This window comes from Trypanosoma brucei, chromosome 4, assembly GCF_000210295.1.
Source record: "Trypanosoma brucei gambiense DAL972 chromosome 4, complete sequence".
NCBI lineage: Eukaryota > Euglenozoa > Kinetoplastea > Trypanosomatida > Trypanosomatidae > Trypanosoma > Trypanosoma brucei.
The window spans coordinates 878-22,186 of NC_026737.1; the positions used below are offsets into that span (position 1 = coordinate 878).

The 21,309-nt window shown below is 48.1% G+C and overlaps 1 protein-coding gene across 1 annotated transcript; it reads right to left on the reverse strand.

Annotated features, from left to right (window-relative positions):
* Positions 1–1,107: 1,107 nt before the first annotated feature.
* TbgDal_IV10 (hypothetical protein, conserved) lies at positions 1,108–20,949 on the reverse strand (the record flags this gene model as incomplete). The annotated part of the gene is made up of 1 exon (XM_011774284.1): positions 1,108–20,949. The coding sequence occupies one exon, from the start codon at positions 20,947–20,949 to the stop codon at positions 1,108–1,110; it is 19,842 nt and encodes a 6,613-aa protein (XP_011772586.1).
* Positions 20,950–21,309: the final 360 nt, after the last annotated feature.

A 21,309-nucleotide genomic window follows, 5' to 3' on the forward strand; every position in this document is an offset into this window, starting at 1 on the left:
GTTAACGTTATTTCTTTCTTTCCATGGGGGTGGCGTTGCGATGCCGGATGTCGCTATCGTATGCATCATGGGGCAGCAGCTGCTGAGGGAGATAGAGAGGAAAAAAACGTATTTTTTTTGTTCATTGCATTGAGCTTTACTGCCATTCGCTGACGATCCATTTCGATCATTCCAAATCGTGTGTTGCAGTAAATCTTAAGCGATTATAATAATATCGCATCCACGGTATGTTTTACACTGAAAAGAATAAACCACACCTGCGCTTAACATGCTCGCGGCTCCCTCCCCTCCATCATCCATGTTTACTACATTGTATTTCAACTGCAAACTAATTGCCTAACTACTGAAGTGTTTGAGCAATGCGCCACCACACAAAAACAGAAAAGTGCTATGGAGGCGCTTGCATTTTAGTTGGACACAAATTGTCTCACTTTCAAATTCTGCAAGCGCACACACACGCAGATACACATAAAACATACGTATTCTTTCCAACACTTTTTGGAGGCACCTAAAGAAAAGTTATGATACAAAGGAATTACCGGGTCACATGAAAGAGTGCATAAATTGAAGTGCAAACAATGTTTCAACAGTAGAAATCGATACTTTTTTTTTTGCTGCTATCGTTAAAGGTGAAGTCGAACAAGATAACGACACGCAACCCATCGTGATACTGCGGTCCTTTGTTATTATTTATTATGTACCGGTGTCCTTACGTTGACAAGAGAAAGCGTTTCCCCCTTTTTTTTTTGAGGGGGGAGAGGAGTTAATGGGGGACTCCACAAGACTCAGTAGCTTTAATAGCGCAACTATAATCTTACATTCCAACAGCCGCCGCCGTGAGGGCGGAGTCACTGACAAAAAAGCATGATTTGCACATGAATGGCAGTTGAGGTCTTTGCCACAACTCTTTACCTTGCACATACGCTCCAAACAAAAAAATCACCACCCCCTTAGCTATTGCAACACTCGCTAAAGTCGTTAAACCATACAAAGATGTATAGAAGGCACATATTGCCATACAGATGTGGTTTCATGCTTTAATCGAGTGAAATTCACGCTCTTCATATAATGATGAAAAGGCGCTCTCCCCCGTTTACTGCGATGCAATTAGGCGTCCAAAACAATGTGCTCTTGTGCTAGCCCGTCAGTATCGATGGCTTCACAGTGCCGGATGGCATACAAAATCCGGTCACGCATAACATCAATTGAACTGTAGGCGGGTATACGGAGTGTAAAGAAACAAGTATTACTGGTTGGAAGGGAGTCACGGGTCCCTCCCCTTTTAACTTTGATGTTTTCCTTGAGCGGCAGCCTTGTTTGTCCCGTTGTAAAGCGGAGAAGCAGCATCCGGTCTTTATCACACATAGTTTCAATAACTTCGTCAAACATTTGTGAATCGTTTGAGGGGAGAGAGACCTCACAAACGTCACGCAGTGCTTGACAAGATAACTTAGGCGTCCCACAAATGATCAACTCCACTTGCTGCCAGCGGAAGGCATTGAGTGTGTACAAGGGGATTACTTGACCGAACCCATGCCGAATATGGCTGATCACCACATCATACTTGTGAACTTCGATGGAGGCAATATGTTCCGCGAGTATTCCCGCAGTACGAAGATCCACAGGCGGCAATTCCTCCCGCATTCTAAGGTGAGAATTTTCACTACAGAATCTCAACCAACTCTCCTGTAGGCCTGGAAATCTCTCCTCCAGCTCCTCAGCCGTCCGCTCTGCTAACGCCTCCGGTGTTAATTGCCTCATTATGTCACGATCCATGGCCCTCAGGTCACGCAGTGATGTTTCCTCGCTAAGTAAGAGTTTCCAAAACAGTGGTGGAAACTCCACGGCGAGGAGATCTTTGGTAATAAAACACGCTGCGAGAAACTTCCCGAAAAACTCGAACATAGGAAACAACTGAAATTCAAGAGCCATTGTTGCATTTGGCATCACGGCCAACTGCCCATCACAACCGCAGTCCTTAAAGAGGGGATTCTGTTGGAATTTCCCGCTTGGGTGTGTTGACATAATCTCTGTCGCAAGCTGTGATAGAATATCGCGGTAAGGTCCCCCCACGTCCGTAGATCCAAAACCGGCAAGCTTTACGGTGAACATGGGCGAGACATAGAAGATAGAAATCGGACTTCGCTGAAGCTGCGCGAACAACTGTCCGAACACGGAACGCATTAGCGTTGGGTAAAAACCGTAGCGCACAGAGGCCCGGGCGTGCATTGTATGAATGGTAACTTTCCCTTTGTGCCCCGTGCGATTTCTGAAAGGCCGCATTGTCTCATTTTGGATTTTTTTTGAAGACTCTGCAGAGCAAAGGCTCTTAAGCTTCTTCCACATTTCAAAAAGTTCTGTGCTGCGCCGAATGTCAACTACCACAGAAAAAACAGCCGTCAGTGTATCAAATATTTGTAGACGCTTAACATATGGTACGAGCCGCTCAATCGGAACATCGTTCCCCAGGACGTCAGCACCAAGGAAGGACAACAAGTGAGTATATTCCACTAAATCATGGGAAGGAACAGTCAACGACGCATCACCGTTAGGGGAAACAAGCAACTTCTCTGATATCGAAAAGGTTTGACAAAACAGGGACAATTCAGCATAAAATTCGAACGATTGCGCGACAACCTCCGTGTCGAGGCGATGGGGATGTTCCTGGAACCTGCTGTAGAGTTGGGACACGTCCATACCAGTAGATGCTTCAGTGAGAAGTTGCTCACCATGAAACGTTGCGTCTTCCCTTCTTTCCGCGAAGAACACCGGAAGTGCCAACATTTCGTTAGGAAATGTCTCAAATCGAGTAGTTGTTTCATTTTTCGACTCCCTCTGGAGATTAAATATAACGGCTTGCTCATGATATAAACACGTTACCAGAACAATGTCGCCACCTTTTGCTCTCACTTGCAATGGCTGCGATTCTTTTTTACGGCTTAGACAAAGATGTATCTTTCCATTTGGCTTTATGAGGTAACCACATGACGGTAACAAAGTGCTGGCCGACGACTGATCCTTATCTGACGTACCTGCTGCTAGGGAACCCGGTAGTGAAGCATCCATGTTCCATCCAACGACAACATTTCCACATCGTGCAGAGTTCAAAACTACTTCGAATTTTTTCGAACCGAATGTACATCGAAACGTTTGGGAGAAGACACCGTAACAGCTACAGTACCCCTCGGGTGATGTTGGGCCGGTCAGTAGCTCAAAGCTGATACGGTGTGACTCCTGTTGCCCTCGCGTGAAAGCCTCGGGTAAAGGCCGTGGTGGTTTGGATGTAACCGCTTCGATGGCCAACTTCGTGCAAATGACAATGGCATACGGTACACAACTCTGCCTCCCAGGAGCTGGTAAACTGGGTCGCTCCAGTTGATAACGCTGCAGAAGCTCACTCACCAGCAATATACCCAACTGTACAAACGTACAGGACATCTTCCCCCTCTGACACATGCTACTTATCACAGCTAGAAGTGGAGCAAGTGATGCGCAAAGGGCTTCATGTGATGGCAGCGGGCAATTGCTCATTTTAAGCAACTGAAGCACGCATCGCAGAGCAACATTTCTTACCGCACGTACATGTGCCGTTGCGGTGCGAAGCAATAAAAGCATCAATGTTGATCCGAATGATGTCGACAGAAGATGGATGACGCCATCAAGGCTGAGCGACACATAAATGAGGTTGACGCTAACTTCCACGTTTTCTGCACTTTGCGCAGCGAATGGCGCCGCAAGGCATGCGTAAGCGGCCGCAAGCAGAAAAAATGAGGATCTGCGGACCTCCGCCCGAACCAAAGCAGTGAGGGAGGACAAATCATTCCGCAGTGTAGTGTACGGAAGCAGATGTTGTAGTGTCTTGAGTGTATCCGATGAATTGCAACTCATGATGACGGTACCAATCAGTTTCTTCGCATACGACACCATGGCCTCTTCAACTTGTGGTATAAGACTCGACTCACCACCACTTTGAATTCCTATAGCTGGTGTATTCCATGAGTGCTGACCGAGAGACCCCATCCCCTGCGAAACATTGGGTGAGATGCGGTCAATCATCAGTTGGGTCCATATTGTATCCATTGCACTGCGTTGAACGGGTGAATCTTCCTTGTGCAACACACGCCAATGCACGACTTTGACGGAAGTACCGGGAGCAGAGAGCGTAAATGAAAGCTGCATATCTGCCGGGCAGTCCCTCCCTTGTAACACTTCGTATACCGTCTCCCCGTTCACCACCACAAGAGCGCGTTTCGCCCAGGGTATAACGCGAATGTAAAGTCGAACACATTTGACGGAAGATGTCGGCAATATGAGCGATTCACCATGAACAGGAATTATCGGGATGGGTACGTCCACAAACCAAGCTGTTGGGGGATGTTGAAAAGTAACCCGCGCGGGAAACTGCACGGAGGTACACACCAGGAGCTCTATCTCATGTAACTTGAGTCCCTCGATCACTGGTTTTGTCACGGTGCACGATTGTGGGCCAATACTTGAGACGTGTTGAACACAACCGTTTGAAATCGTGACGTGCTGTGGAGAAGCTGAGAATGTCACCTCTTCCTCTACCCATGGTTGTTGTCGCTGAAACTTCAGCAGCAAACGGCGTCGGTGGTTTTGCCTTTCCAAGATTGGTGACAAGTCACGTTCGGCATCCTCCTTTGTCTGGGGTACATCACAAAAAGGTAAAGATACTGCGGAGACATCGCTACGGTAGGTGACGCAAGAAGCAACTGAAAACTTTGGTGTTTCATGGGGTACCGCGCAGCACTTGAGAGCGAATCCGTTAAAGAGAAGGTTGTGCTCAAGCGGCACACTTGTATCATAGGAGAAAACGGCAGTGTCATCCTCAAACTGAGTAAAATCGCAGTTGTAGCTCCTCGCGTTTACGAAGACACTAAGGGGGAAAATATCTTCGCAAGTTGGAACAGGGCCGTAAACCAAAAATAGCGCCGCCTGCGAGAGATCGTCCTGTAATTTTTTAACTATCCGGTATCCACTGTCCTCTAATGAAGTTACACAACGTCCCAACTCATCCACATAAATAAAGATGTGCTTCTTTCCGTCTAATGACTCGACCTTAGAAAGGTCCTCTCCGTCAGTGCCCTCCGACGAACTCACAAAAAGCGAGGAGCCCTGTACACTGCTTATCTCCTTTACGGAAACTATGCATGACGTCCGAATCGGATCTGACACCCACCAAAAAAAATCACCTTCAGTGGTGAGACGATCCGTGACTGCACACTGGTTACAGATCCGTCTGTTGAACTGAAGTTTGCTGCTTTGCATGTGCGGGGGGTTTAAGCTTCCTAAAGACAGGTAACGGCCGCAGATAACTCCGCGGAGATCATCCTCCAGTTGCCTCCAGGCAGGCGAGTCATCGAATGATACTCTAGAAACAGTCTCCCACTGCACCCATTCCATTCTGGTTCCTCCGAGAAAAATAAGCCGTTGTTCGCCGCTTTCACAAAGGATTAAACCACGCCCTAACGATTCGACCGTTACGGGCCCTCCGACAGGTCGATTAAATTGGAGATCTCTCGCGTTTACGCGTTGGCATAGGTAACTCCGATAACCGCATGACTGCGATGGAATCGTGTACGTAATTCCTCCATGAAGAAGCTGCTTCTCCTTCTGAATGCTTGAAAATGGTAGCGTACATGTAGTTACCCTCCCCGCCGTAATTCCAATATATTTATCCTCCAAAGCAACATTTGACAACCCTGGTCTTCCGTCCTCCGACACTGTGTAGAACATGATACTACTGTGGTTTGTGGTATGAAGAAAGAAAGCCACATGCTCCCCTGGAGAGATGGTTATAGACTCAAACCCCTCTACTTTCGCTTCAACGCCTCGTGCAAGCTCCATATCCCTTCGCATGACAACTTGCCACTCACCGCCTTGCTCTTCAACTCCTCTGAAAGTCCCATTACGCATAAAGAGAGTTACGGTCGCGGTAGATGTTGTGTCAGAGACAAAATACACCTTTACAATGTTCACCTTATTTCGTTTCGCAATAACATCAAACATAATCCCGCTGCACGAGTTACCAGGAATGCACGCTTGGCGGCCCGTTTGAAGAAATATTGTCTCCTCTCCGGCACTCTTTTTGGCATCGTCTGCAAACTCCCTTAGTTGATCAAGAATGTATGAAATTGTCATATTACCCTTTTCCAGCATGCCTGCAGCGGACCGGAAACCTTCCTCACATATTAGAAAGGTGCTGAACATACGAAGGAGTTGGGCACAGCTCCACAAATCACCCTTCATATCACGTGTTCCTTGTCGCTGAAGCTGTGGGGAGGCAAAATGATCGTATCGACGTAAGGTATAAACATTCCAAACTGCGCATGTGACCGTGGCTCCTCGGCCAGTTTTCACATACACATTTTTCGGGTGGATGTTGCCGTGGATTAGAGAATGCAGGTGCCAGTGCTCCAACGCGGCAAGGAGGGACATAACAATGGATTTCTGTTGTTGTTTGGAGAATCTTTCCATGTCTAAGGAGTTAAGAGTGCCGTCAAACCAGCCATGCGTAATAACACCAAAACTTTTTGAGGAGTCCAATGACTGCATTATGTCCTCTTGATACATTACACACGGATGCTTTGTTACTACGTTAAAGGACGTAACAGTTATTTCGGGGTCATCATGGCTAAATATGTGCAGTGTTCGCTTGCTTGTTGTGTTGTCGTCAAAATATAGTAAACGAACCATAGAGCTTCCACCGACCCTACCAATAACCTCGTATGCGCTAGGCAACCGTATAAAAGTGTCCCCTTCATCTGCGGTTCCAGGAATGAAAACGTGCGGTTTATCCAGCGGTGACGACAAAGCATCCACTACCCTCCGAACCGCAGCTTGACCGCAAAATTCCTCAAGCTTTTTGTCCTCAACTCGAATCATCTCACGCGAAAAAGCACCCACCTCCGCGAGTTGCTTAAGAGCATTTGACAATCTGTAAGCAAGTTTCGAGTTCCCGCAATGGTCACACCAAATGAGTTCAATGGCAGTCACACGATCTGAAGGTAGACTGTAGAGTACATGTCGAAGTACGGTGTACGTTGAAACCACTACGCGGAACGGTATTCGGCGAAGAATAGTCGGTGTTATTGGGTGTGATGCCAGCACCACGGAAGGTGGTGCTCTAAACTTTCCGGCTCCCAATGCACCACCGTAAAAGGTAGCAAGCGTGGCGGACGCATTAGCATGGTCCAAACGAACAAAGGGAGACACGCTCAGATTGGAAGGTATATTGTGAAAGACAACCCTTGGGGACTCATTGTTACGTGCTAAAGAAAGGGTTCCATTGTCACGATCAAGAAGAAAATGCAACTTTGTTCCCGCAAGAAACATCGTGTTGCCTGACGAGTCAATAGGGGGAATTCGTTCCTGTGTGGGTAAAGAGTCGCCGTCGAGAACATCTTGCACTATCCAAACCTGGTCAACTTGCTCACGAAGTTTCACGAAGTGCGGCTCCAGCTGGTCGAAGGTCGATACCACAATTCCAGCAAAGTGCCCAGAACCAAGTGAATCGCCTCCGGCACGGTCACTGCGGGTTATTTGCACAACAAATCCCGACAAACCAACTGTTGGAAGTGGGGACCCAATCACTGCTTGCCCGGATGCATCATTACAGCTTGCCGTGCGACCTTTGTTCGAAATGACTACTTTGGACGGATTACACAAAGTCCACACGGGGGTGTATTCCACAACACCCTCAGACCAGCTCCTTGATCTTGTGGATATGCCTCTGTCGATCACCTCTCGTGGTGAATGGAGGTAGAGGCTAGTAGGATGAGGCCCTACGTTCATAACTGCTATATTCGGTGAAATCCCCTTCAACGACGAGCCAACGTGCTCCCTGTATGAGACATGGCAGCGAACGTTGTCATCCTCATCGTACACGACAAAATCGTTATCAGCTGTGAATGCGAGAGTAAGTTCTTCGTCACGTGCGAGGCTGAAGCTGCGGTGAATCACACTGTTTCGACTCCCTTCCCAGTTTATCTTAAAAATAGGTCTAAACAGTTGGACGAGCACTTCCAAAAAGAAAACATTGGCACTTGTCGCAGACACTGCCCCCAGCTTCCAGAAGCGTGGCTTATTCACTGGCCAGGCACCTGTGCTGAACACTCCCTCAAGCTCGCATGCTTCGCTTGGTTTCAATTCTACTGTGTCATACCCCCCTGCCCAGCGCCACGGATGTGACACCGAACTCATGAAAGGCGTAGGTGGTGGGAACGTCATCTCACAAATTGAGAGACGCAAACAGTCACAACCCCTTCTCTTAACGAAGAAGCAATACTGCGAGGGAGCAAACACTCCTAACTGCTCGTGAAGCGGTCCTCCGTGAGCTGCGTAATATGTTGCAGGTTCGTAGAGGACATCCTGCTCGATATCATCATCAAAAACAATGTGCAAAGAGACTTGCAACAGTTTGGGGCGTGATTTGCTGCTTAAACGTAGTGGAAGATCGGTGACGAACGCAACTCCCCAGGAGTCCCCGAGGGGAGTAAACAAAAGGGAGACAAACGCAGCCAGATTTTCATTATATACAAAGGGACAGGCAAAGCTGCAGCACTTTTCGTTCCATCCGTCTTCGTGAAGAAGCTCCGGTGATAACATGTATTCTACGCTACCTGAATCCAGCGCTCTACCCGAAATTGAGTCGTGCCTCCTTGCTTTGATAATTCTATCAGCGGCAAAATTTGTCGACCTTGTGTGGCGCACCAAAGACGATGCACACGCGCTGCCAGCATCAAAGGACAAGTTCCACCGTTGAGCAATGTACCGTGCTAATATGCTAATCAGATGTTCTTCCTCCCTTAAAGCAGGAAAATGGACAGTTCCTGTCGCCTGGCATACGCTTTCGACAGCAAAGGGTTGGTGGCACCAGCCACACTCAATAACAGGAACTAAACAATCTACTGGTACCGTGACACAGACGGGAGTACCACCCCTACCAACCTCTACCGCGACTTGGGATTTAATATCGGGATCACTGACTAGACGCACCAGCTCCCCGGCGGAAAACTCCCCTGACCCCAGTGCGATGACAGCAAGATCTCCCTTGCACAGCGAATTGAAGTATGCCACACCATTCACACCAAACGGTAGTGTCACAACACCATCACCCAAGGCGTCTGTAAGATTCCCGTTTACCACACCACTCAACAGATCTTCAGATATTTCTTGCCTACCAACGTTTCCCGGTCGCGCCTTCACAAGCTTTCCAAGGGATTCAATCACACCAGTATCTTCAAAGGGTTGCGTAACCGAAAACGGCCCGCTGGCAAAAGCCACTAGCGCTGTCAGAAGGCGCGTAATGACAAACCCCTGTACTGCGGGGAAAACAGCCATGTTACGTCCCAGTAAGCGCCGTTGAACAATAAGACGGTAGGTGACACGCCCACGAAAGGCACGAGGTTCTGATGGTATCTCCAAGAAAGGTACAATCCCCTCGCTTTTCTTTCCAACATAAATTGTCAAAACCCCGTCGCTCTCGAATTCGTCGCCCACATCGCCAACGTGCCCATCGCTGCTGTTATAAAACCGGACTCCACAGCTGGATGTTGTGTTGACATACAAAGCGTACATCTGATTCGCCCGCAGTTGAAGATTGAGTGGACCCGGAGAAAAGGTCTGCTTATCTGCCAGGTAAAGGTACCGAGTTGCGACCTCTTTCCATTTTGAAGGGACCTTTTCAGCGCCCTTCATACTTCCCTCCTTCCAGAAAACTCTGACATTTATGTTATCCGCTGTTGTTTGAGAAATGCAGAATATTTCTTCCAACAACACATCCTGCTTGCTGCGGATGTCGAACATGATGCCGTTGTATGATGCTGAATTGTTTTGGCTGAGATGCCCACCCGTCGATATAGCGGAAAGAACCTCTGACACGCTCATGGGGTTTGCAGGTACGGCAAGAATATTACCCACAAGTCCTCGGACAGAGAAAAAGGTATTGCTTACACAGTGACCCTGCTCGCTGCAGGTAAAAAAACATCGTATCCGCTCCCTTCCTCTTTCCCTTACCATGCCCATAGTTCGTTCACAGACAGCACTGAAGACATAAGTCCCCCTTTTCATTTTAAGTTGGAGTTTATTCATTACGATTCTGTGTGAGCACTCTTTCGGGAGCAATACCTCATGATGTACCCAGACCCAATTCCTCTCTCTCGATGTCACACCCTCGGTAGAGTCGTTCACGTCAGCGCAATACAGAGAAACATGAAAGCTCATCGGACCTATAGTGTGCCCCACGTAGGGTTGAACAAAAACGGGTAGTAGAAGCTCTCGCAGCACAACCGGACCATCAAAAACAGTAACAACAAATTCAGCTCTTTCCGAAAGAGTAGACATTTGGGGGCGACTGACCAGTGGCAGATGATCGCTGCACCCATCATTATTCCTTTCATCCCACTCTCGCCACACAACAGAATCAGTTTCCTCCACTGCGAGAGCCTGTGTCTCTTCACTACGCACGTACACTATGGAACCGCAAAACCCGCAAGAGTTGGAACTAACATCAGTAAAGGGAGTGCTACTCTCGCTGGTGCGCCCCATCAAAACTGTGAGGGTACCGTCGGAGTCCATTTCCGATGAAACGGCCCCCGAGCAACCTCCCTCCTTCGCGTAATGGCCGACTCCAAAGTTGTGCGTAGCGTTGATGTATAAAGCGAAAGTTGAGCCGCCTTCAATACGGATTCCGTGAAACGTGACGGAGAACTGACGACCCGCGCGCATCTTAACAAAGTTAGAGAATATCTTCGTCCACGAGCCGCTAGTCCGTTCATGCATCTGGTGAGAACCCTTCTTGAAAAATACTTCCACCCGATGGCGTCCCGAAGCGTGGGTGAGAACGGTCAAACCAGTCAGCACAACCGAATCCTCAGCTCGAACATCAAACATAATACCATTGTAGGACTCGTTGCGTAAAAGCCTGAATTTTGTGCTCCCCACAACAAACACACGCGTGACGCTGCCATCGGGGGCTTTCAGAGCGGGATATGGGGGTTGTAAAACTTTGTGTGGTCCCTCGTTGTCCAGCACATAGATGCTGTTTTTATCCAGGGAGAAGCAGACACGCTTATCCGTTTCGTCGCATACGTTGACTGTATTGCCCCCTATTGACGTGACAAGCCCACGTTTGGGCTGAACGAGGCTTCCGGCTTTGAAGGCCACCTTAGCACCCACTACAATAGCGGCCGCATCAGCGGAAAGCGCACAGTGGCGAACATCGCGTTTCCGCACAACGTACTCTCGCTTTCCTTGGCACGGGCACAAACACTTCACAACCCCAACTCCAGAACCACATGTGCGGACGACCCTCCCCAGATGAGCCTTTCCAAATAGTGGCGGCACCACCGTTGCAGTCATTCCACGCGTCGAAAGGTAAGCAACAAGCCGACGCCGATGCAATAGAGTCTCCGGAGGGATCGTATATGTCGCTATCAGCAGACCGTTGCGGTACGCGGCCACTTCCCTGTCCACTCGCTCAACCGTTATTGTGTCGCCAATAGAAAAGAGTATCCCAGTACCCTCCTCTGCTATACGCGGCGCAACCTTCCAAGCGGTTCCGCATTGAGCCATGGTGTAGCTAAGAGTGTCGAAGAGAAGATTGTTGCAGCCCATAATGCCAACGTCAGGACCTATACAGTTACTTGGAATGAGTCCAACGGCCACTGAAGAGGAATTTATATCCAAAGCATCATCATTGACGGAAACCCATCCACCTGTAGAAGTAACCTGGCATGGTGTGCGCGTGAACACAATCACACGCAAATTCGTGTCTTCTTCAATGGGGCAGTTGCACGTCGCCACGGTCGGGTGAAGATGAAGACCGCGAAGGGAGGAACTCAGCATAATGGATCCCTTTGTCATATCAACTGAGAGATATACACTGCGAGGCGTAGCCGCTTTAGTTTTGGAGTCACTCCATGTGCCCCAGATGTTACCGTGTGCTATGCGGCGCTCAAACTCCGCGGAAGTCATGACGCGGTAATCACACTCTTCGCTCGTTACACCCACAAAAATCGCAGAGGCATCAACTGGCGACGGCTCAGTCTCCTCATCAAGAAAAAGCATACTAACCACAACTTTTGAGCTGTTAGGAATCACAGTCGGGCTGATCAAGATCATGTTACTCTTAATTGAAACACTTGTTTGCAGAAGGTTATTTACACACCACAGCAAATCGAAGGAGTGTAAACCTCCAAATGAAAAGCCGTCAACACCAGCAACGTGGCTAACGGTCACATCAACACGGGAGTCTCCATAGGTGGAAAAGTCATCTAGCACAGCAAAGGCAGCGCCATCAGTCGCTATACAGGTACTTCCATCGATTTGGACATTAACACTTTTATCACGCATCCATGCAAATGCTGCGGTTTCCATAAAACCAACAATGCTGCCAACGACCAACTCCTTCGGGCTGTGCTGCGACAAAAGATAATCCGTAAGGTTATCGTTGTGATCGGTGAAGTGAAACATACATTTTGGGTAACGCCAACTATTGAAACACTCAGAGCACAGACAAATTCCACCTTCCCCCTCGTACCACGCCTCCAACATCTCCGAACCGCACGATGCGCACAGCACCGGAGGAGTGCTACGTGTCAGGGCACTAATGTTGCTGGGGGGGTATGTGTTTCGCGCAGGGAATGTGTGGCAGTCAAGAAATGAGAAGACAACAACCGAATCCGGTCCAGTAAGCACGAAGGGCCTCAGCTTTTTCTCTTCAGGTATCTTCTCAAACAAAACACCAAAATCAACGCACTTACCACCACGAACACGAGAAAATGAAGCTGTTCCTTCCTGCCTATTCACTTTGATAATTACTACATCATCCGAGTCAAACAACAATTGCCCGGCACTGTATATCATACCAGGCTCCACGAAACAGTTCGTGTTATTAGTTCCCTCTGAATCACGGTTACATAAGGCCCAAATATTTTCGCACCGTACTATCGCCTGGGGTTCTGCCGGCTCCTCTGTTTCTGCCGTTACGCCGATGTACATAAGCGTCCCTTTACTCTCTGCAATTGTGATACTTACGGCAAAGGAGAATACGTCCTCAAGCACAACGTTGCCTCGCACCGCTGAGTAGTGCGCAGCCGAGGTTACACCGATCGACGGGCTTGGTGTGAACAGACTTTTCGTGGAGAAACGTCGGTCGATAACAACAGGTGTCCTCGACATGGGTTGTTGGCCGTTAACCATGCGGAACGAAGAAGATGTTGATTGAGTCGCTGAGACGGGAGCATTGCGCCTCAGTAAGGTCACAGAGCCTTTTTGGTTAGTTGTTTCATGACGTATTATTTGAAGAGCAGTATATTCCATATTCATTGCATCAGTAATTGTTTTAACAAAATTTTCCGCGATGTCCATTCTCTGCTCCTTTTCATCGTTCATTAGCGGCACGACCGCAGATGCTTCAAACAAAATTCTTCTTAACCCGCTGGTTAACCAGCCACAACACCTCAAACTCTCTCCCTCCGAAACCGAAAAAAGCGCAGGCATTACGAAGGAGGGCTTCAGGTCTGCAACATCTGTAGAGAATTGCCTCCCATCCGGATCGGCCTCAAGGTAAACCACAGCTCTTGATGCAGATTCGGATATGGAATCTACAACGACGGGACCGTGCGTTTTATGTTGGCAGAAGAGTCCACTTCTTTCACCACCCAATATGGCTAGTGCGACTATACATTTTTCGAGGTCATAACTAGACCGAACAAAGAAGGAATATATCCAATCCGATATCGCTGGGCCGAAGTATGGAGTGACGTGGAGTTGTTGAAGGACACTAACCGCCACACCCCGTCGCAAACTGGAAAGCAATAATTCACATGATTCCTTTACCTGTGAGGGGTCAGCGATAATATCACAAACCGCGTCTTCGTTGAAGTGGAACACAAATGGATATAAATCATCGACACGGTGAATGTTTGCGAAGGCCAATCCGATGCGCACCATGTTTTCTCTGTAGTATGTTATCTCCCCTACATCAGCGTTTAGTTCAACCCACACAACTTCATCACATCCGTAAACCCTCCGCTGACTGTTACGGGGAATGGTTTGGCGGCGCAGAAGGAGGTGTGGCACCTGATCACCGTCGTCAGCGTCTTGCAAAATGTAAACGTCATCCCTAGAAATTAAACTTGCCATAGTGGTAACAGGTGTATGCCCATGTGAGAGACCGATGTAATAGCAACCCCCCAGCGATGCACCAACTCCATGGCCCATTTGCATTTGGCGGCGGATGCGGAAACCAACTTTATGAGTCCCTCTTGCAGGTAGTGGCTTCTCCCCATAAAAAGCACCCCCACCGGTGACTCGGGTCCGACCACCCGTCCACCGTGGAATGAAGGCGCGTTGCGAACACTCGGGATAGATTTTTGCGCGTGCAAGCTCCGTAAGAGAATTCACAATGACATCGGGGGACATGGAACCTCGTAATGCCTCGACAGCCTCTGCAAAACAGTCCTGCCGTAGTGTACGTGCCATGTGGCCAAGGGAGCGAGCCGCACGTGCTTTCACCCAGTGATCATGAGCCTCGCTTAATGTAATCGAACAAATTCGTAATATTTCGAGGTGGGCCGAGCGACTAACTAGACTGCAACGAAAACTATCAATAACGACGTTAACTATGCGAAAAAGTCTCGTTAGTAAAACACCACCAATATGGAGTCTTTGCCTCTTGAGTAAGTGAGTGCTTTCATCACTGTATAGGTGTTTGAGACTCGTGACAAGTTCAACAACAACATCTCTAAGAAATACGGAGGCTTCCTCAAGCAGCGCACAAATAGAATCCCCATTCGCATTGAAGCCGGGTTGGCCAAGCCGTTGTAGATTCTTCAAGCATACGGTTACGAGATAATGCACGGCAATAAACGAAGCATCACTAATCATAACAGGCGAAACGGTTTGAGTCCGACAAGAGCTGTGCAGAGAAGCCATATCAAATTCGAACGGAGCGTTTTCTCCGAAGTTCACTATCAGTTTGACGAGCATTCCATCCGTCTGCACGGCAACAAATGGTATAATGGTGGAAAAGGTACATTCGGTAGCAATTCCTAGAAATTCCCCGTTGCGAGTAAAGAATAAACTGGAAGATGGGGCCATAATGCCGCAGCCAATGACGTCTCCGACCGACCAAGGAGTCGAAAATTCCACATTAGCGTTGGAATACCTTACAGTTCCATCTGAACAAAAAGCTGCTGAACAATCCTTTCCGACTGACTCACACGACGAAATGGAGGAACTTGTAACACCAATGCAAACAAAAACCTCCTCATTGAGAGCAAGTTCGAGAGTTATTTCAAAGTACAAAACCTCCGCCATATCAGCCAACACACACCCACCAGCGAGAGCTGCATAGCAATCCCGTTGAGCTGGTGACATATCAAATGCCTCCTCTGCTTTAAAGGCTCTCCACTGATTACGTGCTAAGAAACATATGTCGGCACCTTCAACATGTACGCCCAGTGTATCACCCTCCACTACTGTAGCACCATCCGCTGCAGGCTGTAATGAATTTGGTACAATGACGCTACGATAAAGCAAATTAAATAAGCCACGATCCTGTAAGAAACGGTGCCACGCAATATCAGTGCTGCTTCCATTAAGTGGAGTGACTACCGTATCTGCAATCGGTGCGAGAATATAGGTTTTAAGAACGCGGAAAACTTTCGACGGATTTATTGCGGAAAGGTCCACACTGTCCCATGGGTGGCAAAGAACGGCACACAGAGAAAGCGCCTCCATACCCCTTGACGCCTCGCATTGCAGCTTGGCCTCAACTATTCGCGAAAAATTGCGGTGAATAACACAGTGAAAAAAGCTACAGGTTGCCCTCTGGAGCTCCAGTTCCCGCTGGAACCCACAACCAATAATTGGCTCAATGTAGTGAACCTCCGTCAGATCCTCTAAAGTAGCCTCGCTATAACCAGAGTTAGTACGGACATTATTGGAGGCTTCGTTGCTGTATTCACGGCGCCTCGATCGTATAAACTCCCTGTAGAAAAGGTGTGAGTTCACGATTAACCACGACATATCCTCATCTAGTTGGTGAGAAGACAACAGTTTTTCCTGAAGCCTGAGTACGGCCTTGTTATTGCTGGCGTACCTTGCTTTTTCAACAAGTGCCCTTACCAAATCCTCGTTCGTAACACCGTTATACCCATTAAGAAGAAATTTGAACACTAAGGTTGAAATACTCTCCGTATTAGTTGCTACAAGCTCACTGATCGCATCAGAGGTTAGCAGCGGAATGCGCGGCCGGTTCATGCTCCCGACTTCCTCATAACAATGTTTTGAAAGATCGGATAAACTCGACGTGAAACGACCTAGGGCACTTACATTCCAACTTTCTGTTCTCTCGTGTGAAACGTGTGCGGATTTGCTCAAAGTTGTACGAACATTTGCCACCGAATGCACACTCGTTGGGGATGAAACACGAGTGACTGGTTCTTCTGTTTGCTGCTGTTCGGCCATAGCGGACTCCAACCGATCTCGTGGGTTGAGTGTATCAAGCAGAAAGCGCGCTCGATCTAGCATTGCTTTTTCATCGCCTTGTTGCAGGGCCTCCAGTATGAGATATGATTTCTTGCGCATAAAGTCGAGGGATTTCTCCACATGCTTTAGCAACGAAACGTTTTTTGTCCTCCGCAAGTGCCAGGCATGGGCCGCGCAGAATGCGCGCATAACATACTCTAAGCGATCCTGGTAAGGAACATGTTTCTTGCGGTACAGTTCTTGCCACTGAGAAAGAAGATCACCAAAACCTTCAAACAGGTCAGTTAGTCCTTTCTGGTCTTCTTTGTCTAGTAGAACTTCGTCACTCATTCCGGGGACGTTATGCTTCTTTAGAACTTCCTCTGAAAGGCCCCCGCGGAATATGCTGTTCTGCGGAAAAACAACGGTATCAGGTAGGCCTTTGAGAAGCAGCTGCTGAGTGTTATGAAGAATTGCCTGACCTAAAGCAAGACAGATATCACTAATCCAGTAAGATAACTCTGTTTGTAGCATCACACGCGCATTAACGGTAATAAGTGACTCTTCCTTTTTGGTATTTGTGACGGTAACCTCCACCCTACCACCGCACTCGATGGTTAGGTGCTCATCACGCATGGTGACAAAGGTGCGCCGGCCTTCGTTTGTTACAAGGGCAACCCTTACCTTATTGGTTTCCCTTGTTGTCGGATGTTCATGCAATACCTCAATGCTGCGCGCGTAGCGTAAGTCAAGGGATGTCGTGTGTGTGCATGCGGCAGGAACAAAAATTCGATGTGTTTCTGTCAAATTGTGGTTCACATATTGTGCTGGAAGTATGTCGGCGTAAGGATACAGGACATTACGAGTCTCGTTGAGTAAAGTGAGCACGTCTCTGGCAATGCTGCTGTCGAGTAGTAGATCTACGAGATAATGAACAACAGGAAATACCACAACCCCAATGGCAGTTTGTTTAAGCAAATTCAACTCTTCAGTCCCACCGGTATGCCCCGACGCCACGTTAGAAAAGAGGCCATTGAACAATCGCATTGTTCCCTTGCACAGAGAATTTAGCAACGCTATGGCCACCAGATGCCACTGGGGGTTGGCCTTTCGTGACAAAATACTGAGAAGGGTTGGGAGCAAGACACACGAGGGTCTGAATGACGCCCCTTTTCCTGTTAAAATCAACTGCGATTCCGCCAAGCACGCTTCCTTCAGACGATTTAAAAACGCCATAAACGGTTTCTTTAAGTCCTTTTCCAATACGCTAGTGACCAACGACGGTATATAGTCGGATACTAAAAGGTCTTTTATATCCGTCAGTCTTTCCGTGCTCAAAATTCTTTCTAACAAGTAGTCATAGCTGACGCACTCCATAACTAAAACACGGTGCAGCTCCTTAAAGACAAACTGAGTCTCCATCAAAATACCCCTGTCTTCGGGTTCCAACCTGCTAAGTGTCTCAAACATATCCACAATAATAGCCACCAAATGTGGCGGGCATCCCCTCTTAATCCAAGTAAGTTGCTGAGTCAGCAGCCGACCACACACACAAAGGAGAAGTAGGGAACTGCTGTTCCTCCCAAGAGGTTGTTTGACGCGTAATATTAAGTCCTGTGAAATGTCAATAAGCCTAGAAACGGTTCGAAGTGATGTGCTATTCCAGGAAAAAAACTGAGGGGTGTACTGTGTGCCGCCGCAACACCTTCCTTCGGCGACCAACACGGCATTTAGTCGATGCAGAATAAGGTTCGAGAGTGAAAAGGGTGTCACGATGCCTTTATCACCTTCGAATTCCAAGAATTTTTCGCTCACAGTTTCTTCATCACGCATACTTTCAAGTTCTCTCACATGCATGGCGGGTGGTGCTTGCGTATCCACCCAACGAAGACTCAGGCCACTACTTACGTCACAGATAACACTATACATACGGCTTGTGAACCCGCATAGAAAATATAGTTCCTTTGGATGAACGTCTGCGGTACACTGCTCCAAAATGCGACCATTTGCATCCATCCAAGTACAAAATCCATCTTCCACAATGGCAGTCTCGAACGTGTTTGTCACTACGTAGTAGTCTCCTAATGGTGTGTATGGAATTGCTTCCTTCTCTGTAACATCACAGCCAAAGGGTACTTTGGGGGGTGGACCCCACGAAATGACGCCCTTCCACGTGATGGCGCCGTCACTGCTTCTTAGGCAGCAACCAGAACCCTCATTCATCTTGAAAGAGCACAGTAAACCACACTGGGAAGCAGGTGAGAGTCTCCCCTTAGCAGAAGTAAGCATATCATTGATGCATTGAGCTCGGTGCCAGATTTGAATATTCGAGATAAATCCACTGAACGAGCCACGGAGTAGATCTACGGAACCCGTTGTGGAAGTGGAAAGATTGGCCACTTTGCACCTTACAGCACAACTTTTAATCATCACCGCATCTTTGTAGACATTCCAAGTGAACACACCATTTGTGTTTTGCAGTGTTGCACTCCAAAGGGCCCACTCACTCCGCAACGGTTCATGAACCTCAACACGCAAATCCTCATCATGCCCGAAGCATATTGAGAGCAGAGATGTTTTACTGTTTATGGCCACTTTCACCGAAAGCCACTCCTTATTGAAACATCTCACATGAACAAGACCCATCGATGTGCACTGCTCTGCTCGGACGGGACAGAGAAAGAATTGAACACTGAGAGATTCGGCCTCTGGTGGAATCAGCAGTGTGGGCGGTCCAACGGTTCCGTGAACAGACATCGATGCACTGAATTTTGCATAGAATGGCGCACTCTTATTGGGATGAAAGTGGGGAATAACAAAGCGGTCCATGCCACTGTACACGTAAACGCCACTATTCCCATTCGTTTTGCAAGCCTCCAGTACACGGCGTACCTGAAGCGTTTCCGCATCGTAAAACGTCACGACGCCCACAGTCTTCGATTGCACAGCAATTTGATTGTTCTCAAGAAAGACGCCACGACAGCCTGTTAGAGAAATATTTTCATTCTTGCAAACTAAGTTATAGGGAGGCACTAAAAGAACCTTATAAATCCCGCGTGTCGTTAGTACGACTCCGTGCAGTTCACCATTACGTGAAACAACACAAGCCCCAATAACACTGCGTGATATCTCCATCCCAAGGGAATGTGCTAAGGAAACATCGTGACACTTCACCCACGATGTGGGAAACAACACTCGCATCCGGGGTCTTGCATATGTTTCAATCGAAGTAATCCAAGGGCGGATGCCCTTCAGTGTAACCCTTTCCGCCAAATCAGGATGCCTATACACCCATCGAAAAATTGATAGTAATGAGTCGATATCCTTTGATGCTAAAACCAATTTAAATAGAAGTTCAATGGCACCGAAAAGCCACCGCGAGTCACCTCCACCTTCACTAAAGGAACAACTTTCTTGTTCGACCTGCTGAAGCAGAATTCTGAAAACCCGCCGCATCCCCCACGAACGAAGAGTCTCATTGGTCGAGTTGATGCCACACCTGTCTATCACCTTGTGAAGCATACGCACGACTTGCATGGGGACACGGGGATGCAATGAATCAGAAACCACAGCAATCGCCCAGTCGAAGCTACTTACGGTATCAACATCACTAACCGGTACACCACTTCTGGAAACACTTTGATCATCCTCAATGTCATCACCATCATCATCACAGGAATTTTCATCCTCCCAAGCTGACCGCACGGGCTCATCAAAGCATGTGCCACCAGTAAGCGATACGAGTTCCGCTTGTGTCGTTTCAGAGCTAGCAGCAGCCTTCACAAGCAAGCATCGGAGGAAAAGGGGGCTCAGAGTTCTCTGGCGGCGAGCAAACTCAACTGCTGTAAACCTTATGAAGCGGGCCACTTCTTCCGTGTCCGGGTGATGCACATTCAAAATATCAGGCAACTCAGGAAGCTGTGCAAAGGGAGCGAACGATGCGCCCTTTACAGGTGCCGGCACCAGCGGCCACGCTCTTGAAAAAAGATCCGCCGGACTGTACCTCACAAGATTATCTAAACTAAGAGAGATCCCTCGCTCAGGATACACATTGATGTTTTCACACGGATCCAGTTCGCTGTTAATATCCCACACGTTTCCATGAACTTGTCTCTTTGAAAAACGATACATTTCGGGGACAACAACGGTATGTTTGATATTCCTCTCATCGTTCTCTTCGCGGCTGATTGATGGTCTCAAGGCACGCCGTCGCCGAGGTGGAGCCCTCGTTGTTTCAGGTAGCATCTGTTGGTGATGCGGCACGCTGGAATAACTATCTGTGCTAACGCTATCCTCCTGCGCGGCCGGAAGCTCCCTTACGTGAGCCTCTGAAAGCAACACCTCCGGCGGAATGTCTGTTAAGGAAGTCGGAACGGCCAACGCAAAAGGGCCCTCAACGGATGCCACCAGTCGGTGATTTGTGCCCCCTGCCGCCATTTCGGACTGCGCCATCACAGGCTTTGTCCACAAGCTAATTCTTCGACGGCAAGTTCAGGCGAGAGATATAACAAAATATGTGAAGCAAAAAAAAAAAAAAACAGTCTTACACGATAATCCCCTTTTCAGATTGTGCTTTTCCTATTCGAATCCCCCTCCTTTCTTTTTCTCTTTGTCTGCGTTTGTACGCACCTTTAGTACCCTCTGTCCAAACCCGCCGAATAAGAGGAGAAGGGAGAAAAAAAAAAGGCAAAAAGTTGTGCTACAGAAAGGGTAAGTGACTGAGTGAATAGCAATGGCGACAATTCCTCAAAACCCTTAAATAATATACGGACACATTAACTGACTAGTGGAACTAGTAGGCGCGATCTGACT